The sequence below is a fragment of the Amblyomma maculatum genome, chromosome 8 (assembly GCF_055883805.1).
Source record: "Amblyomma maculatum isolate TAMU_Amacu chromosome 8, ASM5588380v1, whole genome shotgun sequence".
Lineage (NCBI taxonomy): Eukaryota > Metazoa > Arthropoda > Arachnida > Ixodida > Ixodidae > Amblyomma > Amblyomma maculatum.
The window spans coordinates 32,479,366-32,499,436 of NC_139351.1; the positions used below are offsets into that span (position 1 = coordinate 32,479,366).

The following is a 20,071-nucleotide window of genomic DNA, read 5'->3' on the forward strand; positions in this document are numbered from 1 at the left end:
CACACTAAACTAAGCTACAGAAATCCGTGATAAAGTGCACCAATTAAAGGACTTCACAGAACAGCGAATAATCTTAGTTGTTGTGGTACCCGACTGTGCAACAGCCCTTTAACAAAACAAGCTCTAAGTGTGACCACTGTGGGTGTGGTGTAGTAGAATAAGCACAACAATGGATGTGAACTTGGCTATGCCTTTCGATGGCTCATCTGCTTGAAACATGTCGATAACGATGGAATGATGACTACGCACGGGAAGTCGAGCTTCATCAAGTAGCCGACCACCCTCGAAGAGACCACAAACTAATACTGTCATCTGTGTAGATGCGCCAAACAGTCAGTGCACTCACTGCTTCGAGCTTGTGGCAGAAGACCAGTGCCTTCTCCAGGATCTGGGCAAACGTGTGGCGTACTTCCTTGTTGAGGCATTCCAGGAGGTACAGCCTAAAAAGAGGAGATGCGGACAGCAACAACAGCACCCCTTAGTACGGTAGGGAAAGGAGGAAAAAATTTCGGTGGGCCTCTCCCTAAAAGAGAGCCTGCTGTGCAAATATTTCGTACAACTTCCCGAACTAGAGTTTCCAGGAATACCTTTAATGTGACGCTGGAATTTCGTCCCTAAACAATAGCTGTCCTAGCCAAGCCTTCTCACTAAGCAACTCTTTAACATAGCCTTCCATACCACCAATACATAATGCCAGCCTCCAAGTCCAGCCAGAAACTCATGCTAAATTTCTGGGAAGGGCCTCACAAGCAGCGAGCTGTGTGCGCATACAAATGGAAAGTGGTTCTCCGTCCTTCGTACTGTAGTGCTGTAACTCAACACTGCAAGTAAACCCCGCTACAATAAACTAAAGGAGAAACTGTAGCATCATTTTAAGGCAGGAATGCATTTAACAGCTACATTTTCAACTCCCATTGTCCGTCATGATTCCATACAACAAGGCTAAAGGACCTCCACAGGTGTGCTTTGGACTGTCAGATGAGTTTCGAAAATTCTCGAGTATTGTCGTTGTAAGTATTGCTTCAATGCAACGCCAAGTGAAGCACTACTATTGTAAAATATTTCTTACTACCTTCAATAACGACATTGCAAAGTCAGAAGATTGGTAGTCTGGGACAGTTTCTAGCGTGGGCACCCTAGCGCCAAGGATTGCCGCCGCCGCCGCTCCAGATGGCACCACTTGTCCACATTGTCTTGATGTGCCCTCGACTCTCCATGCCTGCCTTAGAGGGCACTATGCTTCCACAGACGTTGGGCTTCTCCTTAACCACGTCTGCAACATATGACGGCGCTGCTGGGAACGAACAACGACAAAGTAGTGTGCAGAGGTAGTACATTCCAGCAGAAGTGCTGCGGCAACAAAGAGGAGGCTCGCCGAATGGTGAAAAGCAGTTCACTAGTTGTGAGTGCGTTGTGTGTGTCGTTGTGCACGGTGTGCATGCGTTTGAACATGCACGGGTGGCTTGCTTCTTGGTGTACTTCCTATGTTCTGTGTCTTTCTCTTTCTTTTTCAGCTGGGACACCAACCCGGTATCAACCCACTAAAAATGGTGCAGCCAACACTACCATCATCATGGCCAAAAATCTGATATTTTGGGGCCAACGAGAGCGTGTGCACTGGCTGGTCGAAATTCGGTACTCAGCTAACCCGTTGCTCATGCTTGAACGAACATTTTTGTTTTCGGTATCTCACTTGCTATGGCCTCACACAATGGCGTCGTCATTGGCAGAACCTTCCAACAGTGCAGCTGCTGATCACGTCTATTTATGCACAAAACATGGGTCAGCAAGAATATGAACTCCTGCCGTGGAATAATCTAGGCGTAGGATGAATTAGAACTAATTTTCTCCTTCCATTGCCAACCATAAATTGGTTTTTCAATTTTAATAGGTAAAGATACCGTGTAATAAAAAACAGTTGTAGGAAAGACCGTCTGGCTATGGCAATATACTTCCTGTGAAATGCCGACATCGCAGCATGTGTGCAGTCTGGGATTGTGAGGCTAACATTCGGAAACAAATATATATCAAACACGATAAAACGGCACTCTTCGAGTTTGCTTAACTACAGTAAAAGCTCGTTAATTCGAACTTCACGGGACCAGGGAAAAAGTCCGAATTATCCAATGTTTGAATTATCGAATGGCCTTGAAAAAACTGACAAGAACCATTTGTATTACAGTAAATGTACTGTATTTAGTCGTGCAATGAACTCACTCGCATAATGAACCCACCCAGCCCCGATTCGTGCCTACGAATCTGAAAAAAAAAAAAGAAGGAAAGTCTGTCGTTAGCCTCCGTTTCGTGCTGTGCCGTCACAGTCTACAATACATTTCTTGGCAGTGTGCCAAGATGCTGTGCAGCGATAACGGCGTGTTTATCTTTTGACTTTAGCTCCAGCAGGGGGGAGGGGGGGGTGGAAGCAAACTTGGCAAAGTGCCAGCGCTTGCCCGGTCTTGCAAGCCTCCTTTTCAGTACGTTTGCTTTGCTTTATCGTGCTATGAGCGAATGGGGTGGGTGCTGTCTACTGCCACTCCAGTCATCGGAACGCGCATAGCAGCAAGCGGCTTTTGAAGCAAACGGCGCTAAAAGCCGCCATCATGATCGCGGCTGACTCGCGTGCTTCCGTTGACAACTGATGAATGGAAAAATGAATGGCTATCGCAAAAAAAACAAAAAAGTTTAACCCATAGTGCCCGTCCGAGATCATAGCCTTTCATGGGCGTTGGCTGGGACCGTGCCGACAGTACTTATCCCTATTTCCAAGTTAAAAGGGTTGGAATTAACGAGTATTTAGTTGCGAGCTATGGAGGTTGCGCAGAAGAGAGAGCTGGCAGCTACCGTTGCGGCCATGCACTGACCTTGCCGTGACGGTCTTCCCCTCCCTCCAACGGCCATGGCGCCATTTAAGTTTTACCAACTCTTCTATGGTTTTACCTGGTTCCATCATCTGTCCCCATTTTGGACGTGCGCAGCCTCTAATTATGCCTTCTGATTGCGGAGGCGTTTCTTTAATTTTCTTCTTTAATACGCGACGGCGCGTAATTTGAATTATCCGTAGCGGAACTGACTTGCGTTCGAATTAATGGGCTTTTTTATACACATATCTCTATGGAGCTTGGTCGGACCAAGTAGTCTAGTTCGAATTATCCGAACATTCGAATTATCGAGGTTCGAATTAAGAGCTTTCACTGTACTATGCTCTCAACCTTAAGGCCGTGAGATAAAGCGCGTGGCGCACATGGGGGGGAAAAAAAAATGTAGGCATGTACGAATACTGAACTTTTCGAATCTGAATAGCATACAATTAATATGGAGAAAAAAACGTCTTCAAAAATCAAATATTTGATCAGTGGAAAACAATAAAAGAAAATAATAAAGAATAGCAAATATTGTTCATATCAACTGTATCGCCGCCTCTTCTGGGAGGAGTGGCCAAGCAGAGCTGGTAACTATAAAAAACCTCCAATGCCGCTGCCCGGAGAAGTGGGTAAGCCAGAGAAAAATGACACCATGGTACCTTAGTAGAAGCGAAGAGGGTCTTTGAGCTGACTGCGTGTGCAAAGAACTCCGCCACTGCACAAGTAAAAAAAAAAGAAAAGGCTCATACTCACTTGACCACACTTGGTCCAGCACTGGCGATGTACCGCAGGAGCCACGAAGCAGCATCCTCGCTCAGTGACATGATGGTTTCGATGCACTTGACCCACTCAGTAATCACACAGCTGCACAGTGCAAATCAGCCAAACGAACCACATGCTTAGGAAAAGCTTCTGGCAAAGGCCCACGCAAGCATAGAAAATGACCGTAACCATAAATTATCTTTACATGTCCCCGACAGCAGTGAAAATAAGAGAGAGAATTCCATAGTCAAACCTGGATACATAATACACGGATGCTATATATCAAATATATCAAGTTTTTCCTAAACATTTCTAACAGACACATCAGTAGAACCTTGATGATACAAATACACTTGTTGCGTCCAAACAAAATGAGATGATACTAATTCATACAAGATAATACTTAATTTATAAAATTCCCTGGCTGGGGAACGTGCTAACCATAGTCGCAGCATTAGACACTACACGCCGCTCACACATTGTTGACTCTATGATCGCCAGCAGCTTTGTATGGACCGTGAGCAGTTAGCGACGGAGCGTGGACCGCACTCCACCGTCGTCATGATCGTTTGTCGAGCTCTACACGCCGTGAGAAGTTTGTAGCAGCAGCGCTTCCTGCAAATTGACAAAGTCATGATTGCCATGTGTGCTGTGCACCGCAATTAGTTGGCGGCAACGCACATGGCAGGTGCACACAGCCCGCACAGCTGACTCTACGATCGCTAGTGGAGCTGTATGCACAGGAAGCAGTTTACGGTGGCGCATTTCCAGTACATCGCTGACATGATGATCTTCTGCTTTGCTGTATGTATTGTGAGAAATTCGCGAAGGCACGAGGCCCTCACACTGCCAATGTCGCTATCATCTGTTGACTGCACATGCAATGTTGTAGCCGAACGGCCTTAAGCAGATCTGCTTGAATGCCTTTCCAATACTTCCGCATACTGATTTTTGTTCGTTTCGATATGAATTTTTGCACAATATGAAATTTTTCACGACCCCGTTAGATTAAACTCACTGAAGTTCTAGTGCATTACACACAGCTGGCCCTAAGGCAGATATATGGGACCCTTGAATGCCAAGCAGTGGACACTCACAATGGCAGGTTCAAGGCTTCGCTTCACTACACCACAGACTGATAGTGTCGATGCAAGCATTTCTGCCGAGGCTCCTATTTTTACGTGATGCTAATGCTCTTATCTCACGCATGCCAACAGTGGCACAGAAGGCACAACAGCACAAAGGGTTCGCAGGCATTGCACTCATCGACGGAACCCTGGAAGCAGCACCGTGAATGGCTGCAGCCTTGCAGTCACCATGCAGCCTTCATGTTGACAGCCAAGGAAGTAGTGGAAACTGCAACAACTTTCACTGTGATGTATCATTTTCTATGCGACCTAGATGTGCCGCAGGGGAAGAATCCTAACTGGTGTGGCACTTTACTTACCACCACTGTGCGCTGCCAGTGACAGGAACAATAAACCACAAGCATTACCTGCCACAGCTTTGGTAACAGCTTGCTGCTGATACCCATAGCTGCACTAAACACAAGTCAAACTTACATTTCTTCTTTTTTTTTTCCTCCAGGAAGACACAAAAACATACGGAAGTATGTACCTGTCCTTCTTCTTGTACTTCAGGTAGGTATTGAGGAAGAAGTTCACTGCCAGGTTCAGGCTCTGCACCATCAGCTGATCATACTCGGGGTGCTGGATATGATCCTGGGAACATGTGAACGAAGTGTGTGACTGGCAATACTAGATATAAGGACACTTTACAAACTGATGCCATTTCAAGTGATGTCTATACACTGCCTCTATGGCTTATCTGAGCAACCACCAGCTAAGCCATCCTTTAGCGAACAGGCCATCTTAGTTTTTACTTGTTGCTCTTATGCTTGACTACTGCAGGTCCCAAATAAGGGCAATGCTAAGAAGTAAAGTAACAGCGAAAAACAACAAATGAACTGTGAAAACATTTAATGGCCCCAAAGTTAAATTTAGTCAATTACGTCACACTTCTGTCACCACCATCAATTGCAGACTAGGCGAGTGCAGCGCTGGACAACAGTCCCTTCAATTTCTCTCAAATTACAGTCGATTTTTGGTATACAGAATTATTTATTGTTCAGATGAAATCATCAGGGCGGCTCTCTGGAAATTCCTAAGCAAAAGTATAATGCCCTGTGCATGTTATTAAACTCCCATTTACTAGAAAAATCTATATGCCATGTGCACCACCATCAGGTTAAGGTCATTTGGACCTAGAGAGGAGAAATCAGAAGCTGCACCCTTGAGTATAGAGCTCACATTACACTAAAATAGGGTATGCAATATTGGAAATATTGAATGCGAATTGAATATATTTGTTATTCGATACACATTCATATCAGAAAAATTGATATTCAGCTTTTTCGAATCTTTGAAACTTCAGCTACACCGAAAATTTTCGAATTGACCACAGTTGCCCCATGATCCATGCTTCACCACAATATTTTGCCATGTGAACTTTGCAGTGAAGCATCCTCAAAAGGCGAGGGGCGAGGGACCTTCCCTTTTGTGAAGAGGTCCTCCCAGACAGTGCGTGCAAAGCAAAGCATGTAACAAAAAACAAAACAAAAAAAAATATCACTTGAGTCTCATCTCAAATGCAGACAACCATCGTGCACATGTTCATCAGGTAAAATTACTGTGATACAGATTTTATGGCAGTTTTTTTCAGGCCCATTCGAGCTTTCGGTTAATTTGGACATTTTTTTCCCTCCCTTGAAGGCCAAATTAAGGTTGGATTTAGGATTTATGGGGTTTAACATACAAAACGACTGAGGCTATGAGAGACACCGCAGTGGAGGGCTCCAGACATTTTAACCACATGGGGGTTCTTTAACATGCACTGACATCGCACAGCATACGGACACTCTGCTTTTTGCCTCTATCGAAAAGTGGTCGCTGTGGCTGGGATTTGATCCTGCAGCCTTGGACACAGCAGCCAAATGCCCTAACCAAACACTGTACCACCGAGGCAGAGGCACGAATTAAGTAGAGTTTACTGTATTCATTACCAATATGACAGCCCCACTCCGTTTCATGCAGGTGTCTCCTGTACAAAAAAACTGGTATAAAACCCCTGTATAGTATGTATACTGGATTTCTCACAAGGGTATACACTTCACTGCAATTCTAATTCAATGCAATTTGCAAACATTATGTGGATTCTGAAATAAACAAGATGACCATTGTTTGCTATTTCTTAATTTTCCATTTTTTTCACTCACCAGACGTTCAATAGCATTCGACTAGTACAGAATATTCGAAGGCAATTTTTTTTTTCATATCCGTATTTGAAAATTTCAATATTAGCACACATTTAACAAATTTTTTTCTCTCATTATCAGCATCACTTGCTAATACTTATTTATTTTACAATAGGCATTGCAGAAGAAAGCAGTCTTTATTTAGCAGTAATGGCAATAAACTTTACTCTTTAGACCAACACCTTGTCTTATTTACAATTCGTTGGACAATAACTGGTACCAATGAAAATAAGTCTCATGTCCAGCCTGAATTATTGCTCGCACAAAAAAGAGAGTTTAATGAATGCTATCACTAAGTTGTTAGGTGACCACATACCTCCTTACTGGAGGAGCAACGTCAGCGGCCGAATAAAGTGAGGCAAGGTATTGGCAAAGCCCAACATGGCTTGTGAAACGGACAAAAGAGCAGTATTCCGGGCGGCAACGGCAGCCGGACCATCCCTCCCATGAACCCTTGTAATACCCGAAGACAAAAAGTGTCTGTGGTGAAATGCCTTCCAGAAGAGAGCACTCACAACAACACATAACCTGCCTCATGTATCAGTTTCACCAGATCACAAGCAATCGTCATCATCAGCTGGACTATACAACTCAGTCCTGTGCTAGCTGCATCCACCTGACCCCTGCAAACTTCTTACCCTTATCTGCCCACCTGACTTTCTGCCACCCCCTGCTATGCTTTCCTTCCCTTGGAATCCCAGTTTGTTACCTTTAGTGACCATCGGTTATCCTCTCTTCACACTACATGCCTAAGGCTGGACATAATGACGTGTCGCGTGGTGCTGCACTTCCGACCTGTGACAGTGTAGTGACTGCATGGCAGCTATTTTTTGTCTTTCAGCACATTTGCGCGTGCAGGCTTTAGCCATGTGCTGCTGGCAGTTGTTTTTACGGGCAAAGAGCAAGTTAACTTGCAAGACAGTTTAGGTAAACTAGAAACGTTTAATTTTTAGTTTAGGTTTAGTTTAGGCTTAGGCTTTGGCTTAGCTTAGTTTACGAGGTTCTAAAGTGAATGTGTGGTACAAAGCAAATTTAACAGTAAATATTATTTATTTATTTATTTGTCTTTACCCTCAGGGCCGGACAGGCATTTCAGAGGGGAGTGGGCAAAAAGAAATACAGGAAAAAAGAAACACTGCAAAAATCGGGTACATAAATAATACATCCTATATATACAATATTAGCTATGAAATCGGCAATAATTGTATTAGTAGACACAAAACTCGAATTCGAATTGTATTATATTCGAATTCGGGCATCCCTAGTATTAAAATATCAACAATATCATTATTTACAGCATAAATACAATGCAAATAGTGTCCCTTGCTCCCTGAGCTAAGAGGAGGGACTTATAAGTGGAAATCAAACAAACAAACAAACCTACCAGGTTGACAGAGGTGAGGGAGGCAACAAAGTCGAAATAGTGTGTGTTGTAGACGTCCTTGTTTCGGGAGAACAGCAGGTTCTGCTCTCGCACCTGTCGCCCAATGTGGGCTGGCATGCGCGAGGGGAACCAGCCCTGGCGCTCCCCGTGGTCCACCAGCCGCGTCAGCTGACTCAGGCTGTCTCCGCGCTGACGAGCACTGCTGCTCGCACCTGCCGCTGCCACTGCTGAGGCACTGGGTGTGCGTCGCACTGACGACGACCTGCAGTACGACATATATCAAGTGCAGCACCATTTGAAACAGCCATTTAGATTTAGCCACAAGGTTGACTATCCCATCATTATTATGACTTGCGTGGGGAGTTTATTTTTCATTTTTTCCTCTTTTGTTAGTCTTTTCTTACTTTTGTTATTATTTCTAATGTTATTCTTTTGCAAGACGGAAATTACCTACTATACCAAGGACTATGGCCCGAGCTGAGCGGCATATCTCCTATACGCCATGCGCAGCGCCTATAGGGGCGCCACTGAAAGCCGCGTAGCGGCGGCCGTCAAAACCCGAGGCGGGCCTCATGCGGCAAGCGCGGCCGTGGTGCGCGCGTGCCATCTGCCGTTTCTGCGCGTCTCGCGGGCATTTCCGCATTGACAGTGTGCGCAAGGGGATCGTACTGTATAAAGTGGACATGTGTTGGTTATCACGGCCGTCTGGGACTACATCGCCTCCATATGCATCAAGTGTTTTGCTGCAGACGAGCATCAACAAGGTTGCGTACGAAGTGGAGTTCATTTTGAGTGCCCCGCTTTCATTACAACGCCACGCTAATTAGTTCATTCCTTGACCTATTAACCAATGTTCTTTCTTTGCTTAATGGTACACGCTTGCTTCGTTTACATGCAATATATTGCTACAGTAAACTAGGCAGCGTCATCGAAACTGCGAGCGGTTTCCTTACCGGTGCGACCGGAGGAAAATCCAGCGAGCTTGCAAACCAGCATTGTGAGCATCAGAAAAATAGCGCATATTGGGCTCCTGTAGCAAGAGTTCAGATTTTTCATGCTTGCGCTTTACCACTGCCTGTACAGCATGGATGTCACGTATTGCGTCGTCAAAAAGGCAGAGGGGGTAGATAATTTCATGGAGGAGTGAGATATCAGCAGAGGCGATATCTGAAAAGCTGCATCACACGTTAGCCAAGAGCCTATTAGATTTAAATTTTATATCGTATGTTAATATTGTTTTATAATCTTCATTTCATTTGTATCAACATCGCGCCAAACTGCAGAACTACAGCGCGCTTTATAACCATCTCTAGAGCCCTAGTCTGAACAGCAAGTGCAGCGATATGTTATGTTTTCGTAATCTTGCCAGACAACAGAAACACTGGCTCTGGTCTTCAAAGTAATTGCATGGCAAATTTGAAAACGCATATTTGCAAATGTCTGCTCAATGGCTCAGGCTACTGAGGAGGATCGAGTTATCGGGACTGAAGTCGACCGCCCCCCCCCCCCCCCCCTTCGCGTTTAGGTGGAGGCGAAACGCTAAATGCCAGTGTGCTCTGCGATGTCAATGCACGCTAAAGATCGTCTGACTAATCGTTTCACAAATCTAATGCGTATTGTTTCTTCCCCGCTAGCGGAGGCAACCAAGCTTAAACAAAAAGTGTTCACCGAAGGTGCAATGACAAGCGAAAAACACTGAAAACATATAGTTATCACTCAGCCCCGCCACACGGCAAATGTAATGCCATTTCCATCGAATGACATTCGTTCAAAATGATATTTGTTTGCTGCTATATACACGAGAAAATATAATGACATTCGATGAAAACGAAACTAGGTATCGAATGAGTTTGAGGTATCTCTACCAAATGCGATCAACGAGGAAATGTTATCTCGACAGCGGAGAGTTGGTGAGAAGATGCACCCAAAATAAACTACAAAAGTGCCACCTGCATTAAATACTATACTGTGCTCCTATAATTTTGCACCCAGTCATCTATGTGAAAAATGCCAAATAGCATCGTAAAAAAAAAAAAAAAAAAAGAAAAAAAAAAAAAAAAAACTGGCACCCATCGCTGCCAGCCAACCCGTAGCCAACGCACTCAGCGTGGGCGGAACAGGTCGCTTCGTCTGCCGCGGTCCGTCGGCGCCGAGCCGCCGGCACGGCGGATTTCTTTCGCCATCTTCAGAAAAGCATGTCTGTTGATCTTTAATAATACGCGCTTAATGTGACGAAGGAATCTAAAAATTTATTTTTTTACTGAGGATCGCTGTTATGTAACGAGATTTTTGGAACAAGTAATAAACGCAATACAAACAAATTTCTGCTCACATTAGCAGCTGCCGCTGGTGTGACGAAGCTCATCCGATTTTGTTCTCTAGCTCGGCTGCTAAGGCGTCGCCGAAGTTATGCCTTCGTTTTACTGTAAGACAACTTGTGAGACAATGGAACTGATACTATAAGGCAGTTTTATGAATATGAAATTTACTATTTCCAAAGCGCTTCCAGCTACGGCTTTGATGCGAAACCGTTTAGGCGTTTAGGCATAGCGACGACTAGGGCCTATCATACGGCCAGAGCGCCGTCGTCGGCCGCTTTCGCGGGCAGCGTCGTTACGGTAAGCTCGCGGTATCTGATGTGGTAAGCATTATGAATTTGCCGTATGCTCTCTTGATGAGGACATTTTTCGACGGGTTTTAATACTCCGAGCGAACGATCTAGCGAAAACGTACAGGAGTCAACGGGGCTGCACCGTAGGGCGATACTCGAAGTTTCTATAAAAGTGCCGTCGGACAGTACACCAGATACTGTCTATTTTACGTGTTGCTCTTGACACTTGCTTTAGTGCGCAAAGTTTATGTTGTTGAAACACATACGTTCTTCGCAGTCAAGCGCAGACGTACGCACCTTCCGTGTCCTTTCGTAAACAAACGCCCCGACACTGGCGCTAACTTTGTAACTGATAGTCCTAATCAACAGGTTGTTTACAAGGGATGCAAGACAAGAATGTCAATTTAAAGGCTGCCTTCGTTTACAGCGCAGTCATCTTCGCAACATATTGAAGGCGCCCCAACATTAGCATTTCAATCGCAGTTACCATATTTAGGAAATGGCATTAGCTTTGGTCGTGTAGCAGTGTCGAAAAAATGACATTAACCTGAACAAATGTAATTCGGTGCGATTGCTTCCTTTCTGCGTCGAACAGCTGCGATTCACGGCCGCCGTCGTTCTCGTGAAGCATAACTGGAAACTTATACAAACGTGTTCCTGGCAAGATTTTATGAGTGTTCGAAAGACCAACTTCGCAGCAATTCTTCCCGGCCATTATTAAATGATGACAGCGGCGTTATATCTGTTAAACCGTGCCCAAAGACGAAAACATGACGCGCGCGCATAGACGCTGACGTGAATAGTGCCCGACCGAGCCCGCCTACGCTTTGCGGCTTTGGCGACAGGCGGCGTTGTCGGCGTTTTGCGCATCGCGTATAGAGACCGGGCGCCCGTTGTATGGCGCCACCGTTTCCTCGGCGGAACAGCGCCGCCAACGGCGGAGTGCCGAGGCAGCTGAGCGGCGCAGTCGTTTCCATTCTGAGAGGCGTTTTTGAGCATGTCCCTACCCGTCATTTTACGGTGTGGCTTTGAGAGCTTTGAGTAATCGCAAGGAGTATTTTTCGACCGGGAGATCTTGAAAAAGGAAAGGGCTGTCCTCAACAGGGTGTGCATGTTTTTCTGTTTTGTTTTTTTAAACTGCCCGGCACATGGTACGTATTTCTGTTAAGTACTCGAAAATGCCGCGCGCATGATTTCACCATATGCTAGGAACACCTTCGTTAGGCACTTGTTAAGGCGATTTCGAAGACGGGAATTGCGCCTGCACTGCACGTTCATCTTATATTATGGTCTAGTCGAAACCTGCCTGAAGATCAAATACCATCGAGCCGTGTAGCCGTGGCGCCGTAGCAGTGGTAGTTGTAATGGTCAGCGTTCATGTAAAATGAATAAGATGCTGCACCTGTCTTTTTTGGTAATAGCTAGGCTCAAACGATTCAGAGTTGAATAATAGCAAATTACATTCCAGTTTCAACCTTGCAACGAGAGCTGTAAAAGGAGAAAAATAAACAACCAAGGCAAAAGTAGGATCCTATTTATGGTTGAAAAAGCAAACACACATATACTTCCAGGACTTCCTGCACAATTACGCTACAATAGCTCACTGAACACGGCCTTGAGACTATCAAATTTAATCATAATATAAGCCAAATGAGTAATACCACCTCAGCATCATTTTTACATATACAACAATGCTCTTGTTGAACACGTCGGAGTTGCTACATATAATTGACTTAGAAAATATTATACTATAAATACCTTTCTCTCGACATGCTGCGGAGGTTGTGAAAAGAAAAAAATTAAACTTCCTGCTATCAGCGGCCCTACTTTTTCGGACGCCTGCTATGATAGAGAGATCTGTAGTATTTGGCTTTTGCTTATTTAGGCGTTCTCTCAGCACAGAAAGTTCAATGCGATTGAATGCAGCTGCCTTGAACATTTGAAGGCAATAGTCCAATACTGTCAAACTGTTAAATACAATCGAAAAAAAAAAAATACACACACACAGTGTGATGTGTTGTAAGATAAGCCACCGACAACTAAGAGCGTTCTAGTATTGTCAAATGAATCCCTCTGATGGCTCGTTCGCTAAGGTGTTCTACTTGCTCAGCGTACCACGAACTTGCGGGGCAGATACCTGACCTCGATACCTGATGAGTGTGAGGGGACTCGACTATGTAGGTAGCACGTAAAGGAATCCGGATAACTGAAAGCCATTCCTTTTACAACTTTGTCACTGCAGCTTGCCAGCCTGCTGCTAAATCTGTTTACATTGGCCATAGAAGCAATTTCTGAGAGAGGTAAAACAGTCTTGTCTTACTATGCCACAATCGGGAAATCTCAAGTTCGCTAAAACGCCAATGAGGAACATATGTATTCAGGCAGGCCAGGAAATGGGCGCTGCTGAGAAAATACGTAAACCCGTGTAAGGTGCAACGTGAATGCGTAAAAAAAAAACTTTGCTACACGGGCTTTGAAATTAAAAAAACAAAAAAATACTACGTTTATGCTCGTTTCCACAAAATAAATCATATTTTTTTTTCTTGTTCGACTTTTATATGAGGCCGATAGCAGATTTTGTGACGATGCGGTATTGATTGAGCTGTGAAATGAGTGATTTTATTAGGCGAAATGGACATGCCACAAACAAAAGTTAACAAATTGTAAAAGTATTGACGCAGAGCTCTCAGCACATTTTCATTGGTTGACAAATGGAGAGAGGAAAAAGGACAAGATCATGGTAATAAGAATTGTTCATGTCTCCTATCTGCTCTTTCTGTTAAGAAAAAAAAAGTATTATACTAGGTCAGCGAAAGTAGCTGCACAAACATTGTCTCAGCCCATCACTGAAGATCGTAACGCAGCCCGAATGACGATGGTGGAGCTGCCTTTTCTTTTTTCGTGCTGGGGTTTTCTTGTACACAGGCGGGAAAAAGGTAGCGTTGTAACTTACGCTGTTGGGTTCCTTCGATTTCCAATTGTCAACAAAGTGACTACAGATGAAGGGTACTTTAGTAGAGTTAGTGGTTGGGCTGGTTGGTATTCTAGATTTAAGGACATAGTTTTCAGCGCAAAGGCACGCGGCCAAAGGAAAGAAGAAGAGAGAAAACTATAGGGATGAACACAGTGCTGTGCTCGTCCCTATAGTCTTCCCTCTTCTTCTTTCCTTTGGCCACGTGTCTTTGCGCTGAAAACTATGTCCTTAAATACAGATGAAGGAGTGCGGCTTCGACTCCGAGACTCTCGTGCCGTCACTCCTGGGAAACGGAAGGCACAAAGCATCTGGTAGCAAGCAGGATTTTAAAAATTCGGCACTTTCCATGACCACACAGTAATCAAATATGTAGATTCGTGCCTCTGTCTTTCAAAGAACCATGCTTAGGTCACCCGCCACTCATGCTTGTGTGGAAACCCGTAGAAATGAATCGACTTAAAAGCCCCCGACGAGTTTGCGTAGCTGCCAGTGCAGCCAACAACGCACCACGTTTCGCCAGCCTTGCTTGGCCAGACTTCGTTTCACTGGACATATTCACACAACTAGCCCAACTTTCTGCTCTCTTGAGGATCGGAGACCGGAGGTTCAGCTGTCCGATCCCTATAGATTAGTACAAGAATAAAGAGAATTAGTGTTATCAATATGTACCACGAGTGCTGAAACAAGAACAAAAACGACAAAAATGGCTTAAGCTCATAAGTAAAGCTCAGCACGGGCTATCAATATGTGCAGCAGATAATCAGCCTGCTTAAGCCCTTTCAGCATTGCTAATATCAAAATGGGTTCAATAAAGGTCAAAGAATAGCAAACGTTTACTTTCACGTTTAGCAGCATAGCGGTGCCCACTACTATAATTCTGCGAGCTCAAAAAATGAGAAACACTGCCAGAGCTGCTATCCAAAGTGCCCACTACTCAAGGCTGCTTCAAGTGCTAGCTGGATATGCCACTAATTCTATGGTGTACGGGGAAAGCCCTCTGAATTGCATCAGCAGAATGGACAACAGGCAACCAGAGATGTGCTCTTTGCTTGCAGAAGCTCTCATTAAATTCCAGTAGCTTCGTTCGTGAGAAAAACATGGGGCGAATATCATTCAGGAGCCAGAGAGAAACTGCGGGCAAACATGACAACAACGAGCCAGAGGGCAAACCAGGAGGTGAACATGATGCAAACATTTTGCAACCTTTTGTCCAAATGAAGTGGGGGTTGAGTTAAACCTACAGTTAAACCTGGCTATAACGAAATCGTATAACGTCCACTATTTTTCGTTCAGTGTAGGTTTTTGTTATATGCAGTTCTCGCATGACAGCTCAAAAGGACAATGCATATAACGAAAACAGATTAAGAAATGGTTGTATGAGAGACCCCCTTGAAAGTAGATACAGTGAATCAGAATTATTCGAAGCTACAGAAGCAGTGAAATGTTTCACAATCATGCTGAGGGTGCGGCGTGACTGTGGCAGCAACCGCCATCCCTGCCGCGTCTCACACAATGCGTCTTCGCAGGAGCGAGGAAAACGAGATAAAGGAGGAGTCAATTTGGGGGAGAGCACGCGCGTTCACACTGCTGCCGAGTGAGGAGGCACCTGTGTCCTCGCGCATGTTCCTGCTCGCCCATCACCTGCCAAAAACATGCATCCGGAGCATAACAAAGACCAGAGCCGAGGCTCTACAAATGAAAACTGAAAAATGTCGGGAGGTGAGGCAGCCTATGTGGATGTGGCTGGAGGTGGCGGCAGCACCACGGTAGCAGCGGTCGTCAACAGCCAAGCAAACACCATGATGGCCGCCACCATAAGCAAGCGGAGCATAGAAGCTGTCGAAAAAGCTGCGACAGCGTTGGCTTGCATAGGAACAGGAGCAAAATTAGTAACAAACGACAGCAAAACTGCCATACAAAATTTTAGCAAGGAGAAAATCTCTCCCGCTGCAGCCAAAATGCTAAGCCAGAGAAAGTTGAACAAAAAAAATCAGATAATTTGGACACCGGCGCACACAGCCCTTGCCAGGAACAAAGCAGCCCATGAGTTGGCTCGAGATCTTCATTACTGAGCCACTAGGGGGTACTTCAATGATCAAGGGAACGGAGGGTGCCTGCTATGCAGGCTGCCCCCCCCTTCCCCCCACCCCAGATACAAAACTAGATAACAGACAGGCAATCGGGTGGAAACAAATGAAAACCTACATGTGCCCGCACCCAGTTATGGCGAACCACATGTTCCCTGAGGTCGGGGATGATAAATGCAAGCACTGTAATGAGAGAGGGACCACATAATTTGAGAATGTCCGCACTCCCCCTGGGAGAGCGCACAAAACAGTAGAGAAAACTGGGACATCTTGCTGCGTAGCACGGACCCTGAGCTCCAGCTCCCAACTATCCAACCGGCGGAAGAGGAAGCTAGGACACAAGACTTCCCGAACAGAGTCTGAAACAGCCCCACACCCCTACCACATAGTCCTGCAAGCCACAAGGGGACAGGGGGGACTAGCCATTTTCTGTCAGAAATGTTTTTCCACCGTGCCCGAGGAAACCGACCCTTTGCCTTGCGTTGCCAGTGCTCAATGCTGTTCCCACTAACGACGTTCGTTCCCACTAATGATGCAAGGGAGCTAGAGCGAGCAACTGCACGGCAGCGATAGACGCTCACTGGCTGATCCATGTCTTTTTTCCTTTGTTCTAGAAGCGAAAACAGCGAGAGTGATGCTTTTTTCCACTCAGATGAGCATCGAAACATGGCGCGTTGTATCAACTGCAGTCGTTTGTTGCTATAATAGACATTCTCATGTCAGTTCATGTTTTATCGTCATGACACTTGAGGCATTCTACCCAATTTTCAGTAATACAGCACTAATTACGATATAGCCTGTGCTGTGAGCTCGTTATATCAAAGTCAACCACCACAATATGTTCGTTACATTGTTTTAAAATGCATATATACTTCAATGGGGCGGTGTTGGGGAATTGAAAACTTTATAATATCGAGCAATTCACTACAGGGAGGTTCGTTACATAGAGGTTCAACTGTATAAACTTTAAGCGTGCGCCCTCTGTCCTCTTATCACAGTGGTCTAAAGACACGAGAAAATCTAATTTCATTGCCACTCTTTCTTTCCTTTCTCTCCCTTTGTTCCTTTCCCCTTGTGTACAGTAAACTACTAGGCACCACTTAGTGAACCTCCCTGCCTTTCCGTACTTCCCTCCTGATTGGCTGAACTAGACTCCTAGCTTCCACAGTGCTGCAAGAAAGTTGTGAGATAAAGTACAGTGTCGTCCACTTATAACAATACCAGATATAACTATATATTGCTTAACAATCCAATTCTTGGAATTTATCAGTTTTCCCATTATCCCTTTGTAAAAATAAACCACATATAATGATCGATTATCACCAGAATATTGGATACAGGGATACTTTTTTGGCTGCCCGGATAATGTTTACCGCAATAATTTGTTGGAATTTTTGATAAAAAATAAATTACTATGAAGAGGATGACGTGAAAATGGCATAAGTGTCGAGATCAGACTGGCGTATCTAAATCTGTGCGGTTAGGATTTGAGCATATCATCACTGGAATCGATGCCTGTCCCATGGCTGTATCACCATCGCCCGACTATGCACCCATAGAGGATGCACCGACCGAGAAAGATGGCGACAGCTTTCAAGATAGCAGAATTTTGGCAGGGTTTCAAAGTTCAGGGCTGGGGGTGTCCTGTAGTTCATCCAATCACTGATTGGCTTTGTTCACTCAAAAAGACTGCCGTCACTGTATGCACTACTGGAAGTGCTGCCCACGGCGATTGTCAAGCTTCAGCTGCTGCCAATGTTCTTAGTTGCTAGACAGTTGGGGAGTTGCACTGGCGCCAGCAGTGCGGAGCGAGCCAAAACAATCGCCGGTCTGGCACCCGCGAATTCCAAAATAACCGCAGCACCCTACTCGCTGCAGTGGATGTGTAAAGTGGAAATTTTAAATGCTGCTAACCCTCTTCTTTTAACAACGCAACAGAAAATAAAACTGTGCTTGCATTTTTTAAACACACTTTTGTAGTGTGTAGCGTGCGTGCATCATAAACAGTGATATGGATACAGCACGCGCGCAGATCGTACCTCTGTACTTGGACCTTTGTGCCTATAGAACTTGGAGCTATTGCGGAGGCCCGCCCTATGTGCCGAGTGCTCCGTTACCTAAAACATTTGCAGAAGGGCCTCAAGTAAACTACTGTATATTGTGCCATAGTGTATATATATTTCTTTTTTAATTTTACTTACCCTGTCCTTTCTTCCTATCTCTCACGTCTAATTTTCTCTACCGCTTCCTCACTATCCCTTTACAGTAGAACCCCGCTGTTGCATTCCTGGGTGCTGCGTTTTCCCACCTGCTACGTTGTTGTCAGCGAGTCCCGGCATGGCTACCATAGGGTTCCATGCATTCGAAACCCCGCTGCTATGTCGTAACTTGGGCACGTTCCCGAATGATATGTCGTGATCATGGCAACTCACGCCGGCCATGTTTACTTTTAAGGCAGCTTGACTTGGACTGGCTTGGCCTGGCATGTCTAGCACCACTGCATTAGGTAGAGGGCGCTCGAGCAGGCTGTGCCGTCATCAGCATCAGGGGTGGTGCTTTTTTTTTCTTTACCCATCCTTATTTCTTTGTGTGGTTGGTGCTAGTGTGGCTGACTTTGTCTTGGTCCGTATCATCACATCGTGTCGCGGCTTTGTTCATGAATCATTTCGAGTCTCTTGTCCTGCTGTCCGCGCGCCTTGGAAGACGCAAAGAAGCACACATTTAGCAGCTCGATTGCCCACCTGGCGCCGTGCCAACCCTTCCACGCCGCAACGTGAACTACAGTGAATTAGCGCCTGCCTCGTTCCATGCCATGCTCTATTTGGCTGCAGCATGGATCGCTGTCGCTGCCACAACGGTTACAAACTGTTTTGCAAAGTGTTTCAGCGAAGCAGACTGCGTAGCAGAGTCTGAAACCATAGAGGATGCATCTATGGAGGACTCTGAAGAACTCAACACGGCCATGGAAAAGGTTGGAGCGAACGGGATCGCCTACAGCGATTATGCTTCTATGGAGACAAAACGTACAGCACTGCGCCGCAACAGCTTTGGGTGTGAAAACTCAAATTAATTCTATGCTACACCTAGGCTGTGTACTTTCCGACTTTAACCGAAAAACACCGATAAACATTCGAAGTGAAAAATTTACAGAATAAGTTAAAACCGAAAAACGCTGATTAGAACCTCGTTATAACGAAGTAGTAGAGGGCATGAAAATTTGTTTGTTATATCCGATATTCGTTACAAAAAATATGGACAACACAAAGGTGCGAAAACACACAATTTTTTAATTAAAAGCTTGGTATAAGAATGAAATTTCGTTTTTTATTCCGTGTTGGAAAGCAACAATGAATACTATGAAGGGATGTTGCTTCTGCGTACAATTTGCGCAATGGAGCCAACAGACTCGGTGAGCGTGGCGCGCACGCGCGGGTCGACGGCAGTTGTAGAGGCACGGCAGGGACTCACGCCATGACGAGGCAATGGTGATGACACGCCAGTCGCATGCCTGTCAGCTGTTGCACGGCCGGACTCTAGCAGCGGCGGCAGCGATGCTCGAGCCCGGTCATGGCCATTTATGACCTCCGAGATCACCGCATGCGGAGGTGTGTGATGCTCGTCCAGCCATGGCCGTTCATGACCTCCAAGATCACCGCGCATAAAGGTGTGATCTCGGAGGTCATGTGCCGTTAGTGCTAGTTTTCGTTGCCGCTGCTAGATGACGCCGCACGCGAACATGCGCAGGCGATTTAAGCACACATGGCCACTCATGACCTCCAAGATCAGTGCGCACGGAGGTGTGATCTCAGAGGCCATAAGCCATCGACGGTAGTTTTTGTTGCCACCGCCAAATGATGTGGCACGTGAACGCGCTGACGATTTAAACACACTTCTGCAGCCGGTGATTCAAATTAAAAACTGCGTTTCATGATGTTTTCTTCGGCCCCTTTACGAATTTTTTGCAGTTTTAATGCAAAAAAATTGCTTCGTTATAACCGATCTAGCGTCAAATTTTGTTATTATACGGAAAGAACTCCCATAGAAATAAGCCATAGACCAACCAAACTTTTATTTTAGTT

General features: G+C 45.3%; 1 protein-coding gene across 1 annotated transcript in view; it reads right to left on the reverse strand.

Moving 5' to 3' along the window:
* Positions 1-20,071, reverse strand: part of LOC146180860 (ubiquitin carboxyl-terminal hydrolase 24-like) — a 205,407-nt gene that overhangs the window by 50,406 nt on the left and 134,930 nt on the right. Inside the window, exons 43-46 of the mRNA XM_084576188.1 lie at positions 8,321-8,582; positions 5,241-5,344; positions 3,615-3,725; positions 347-440 (exon numbers count right to left, since the gene is read on the reverse strand). Of these exons, the coding sequence (XP_084432314.1) occupies positions 347-440; positions 3,615-3,725; positions 5,241-5,344; positions 8,321-8,582 (571 nt within the window). The remainder of the gene's footprint in view (positions 1-346; positions 441-3,614; positions 3,726-5,240; positions 5,345-8,320; positions 8,583-20,071) is intronic.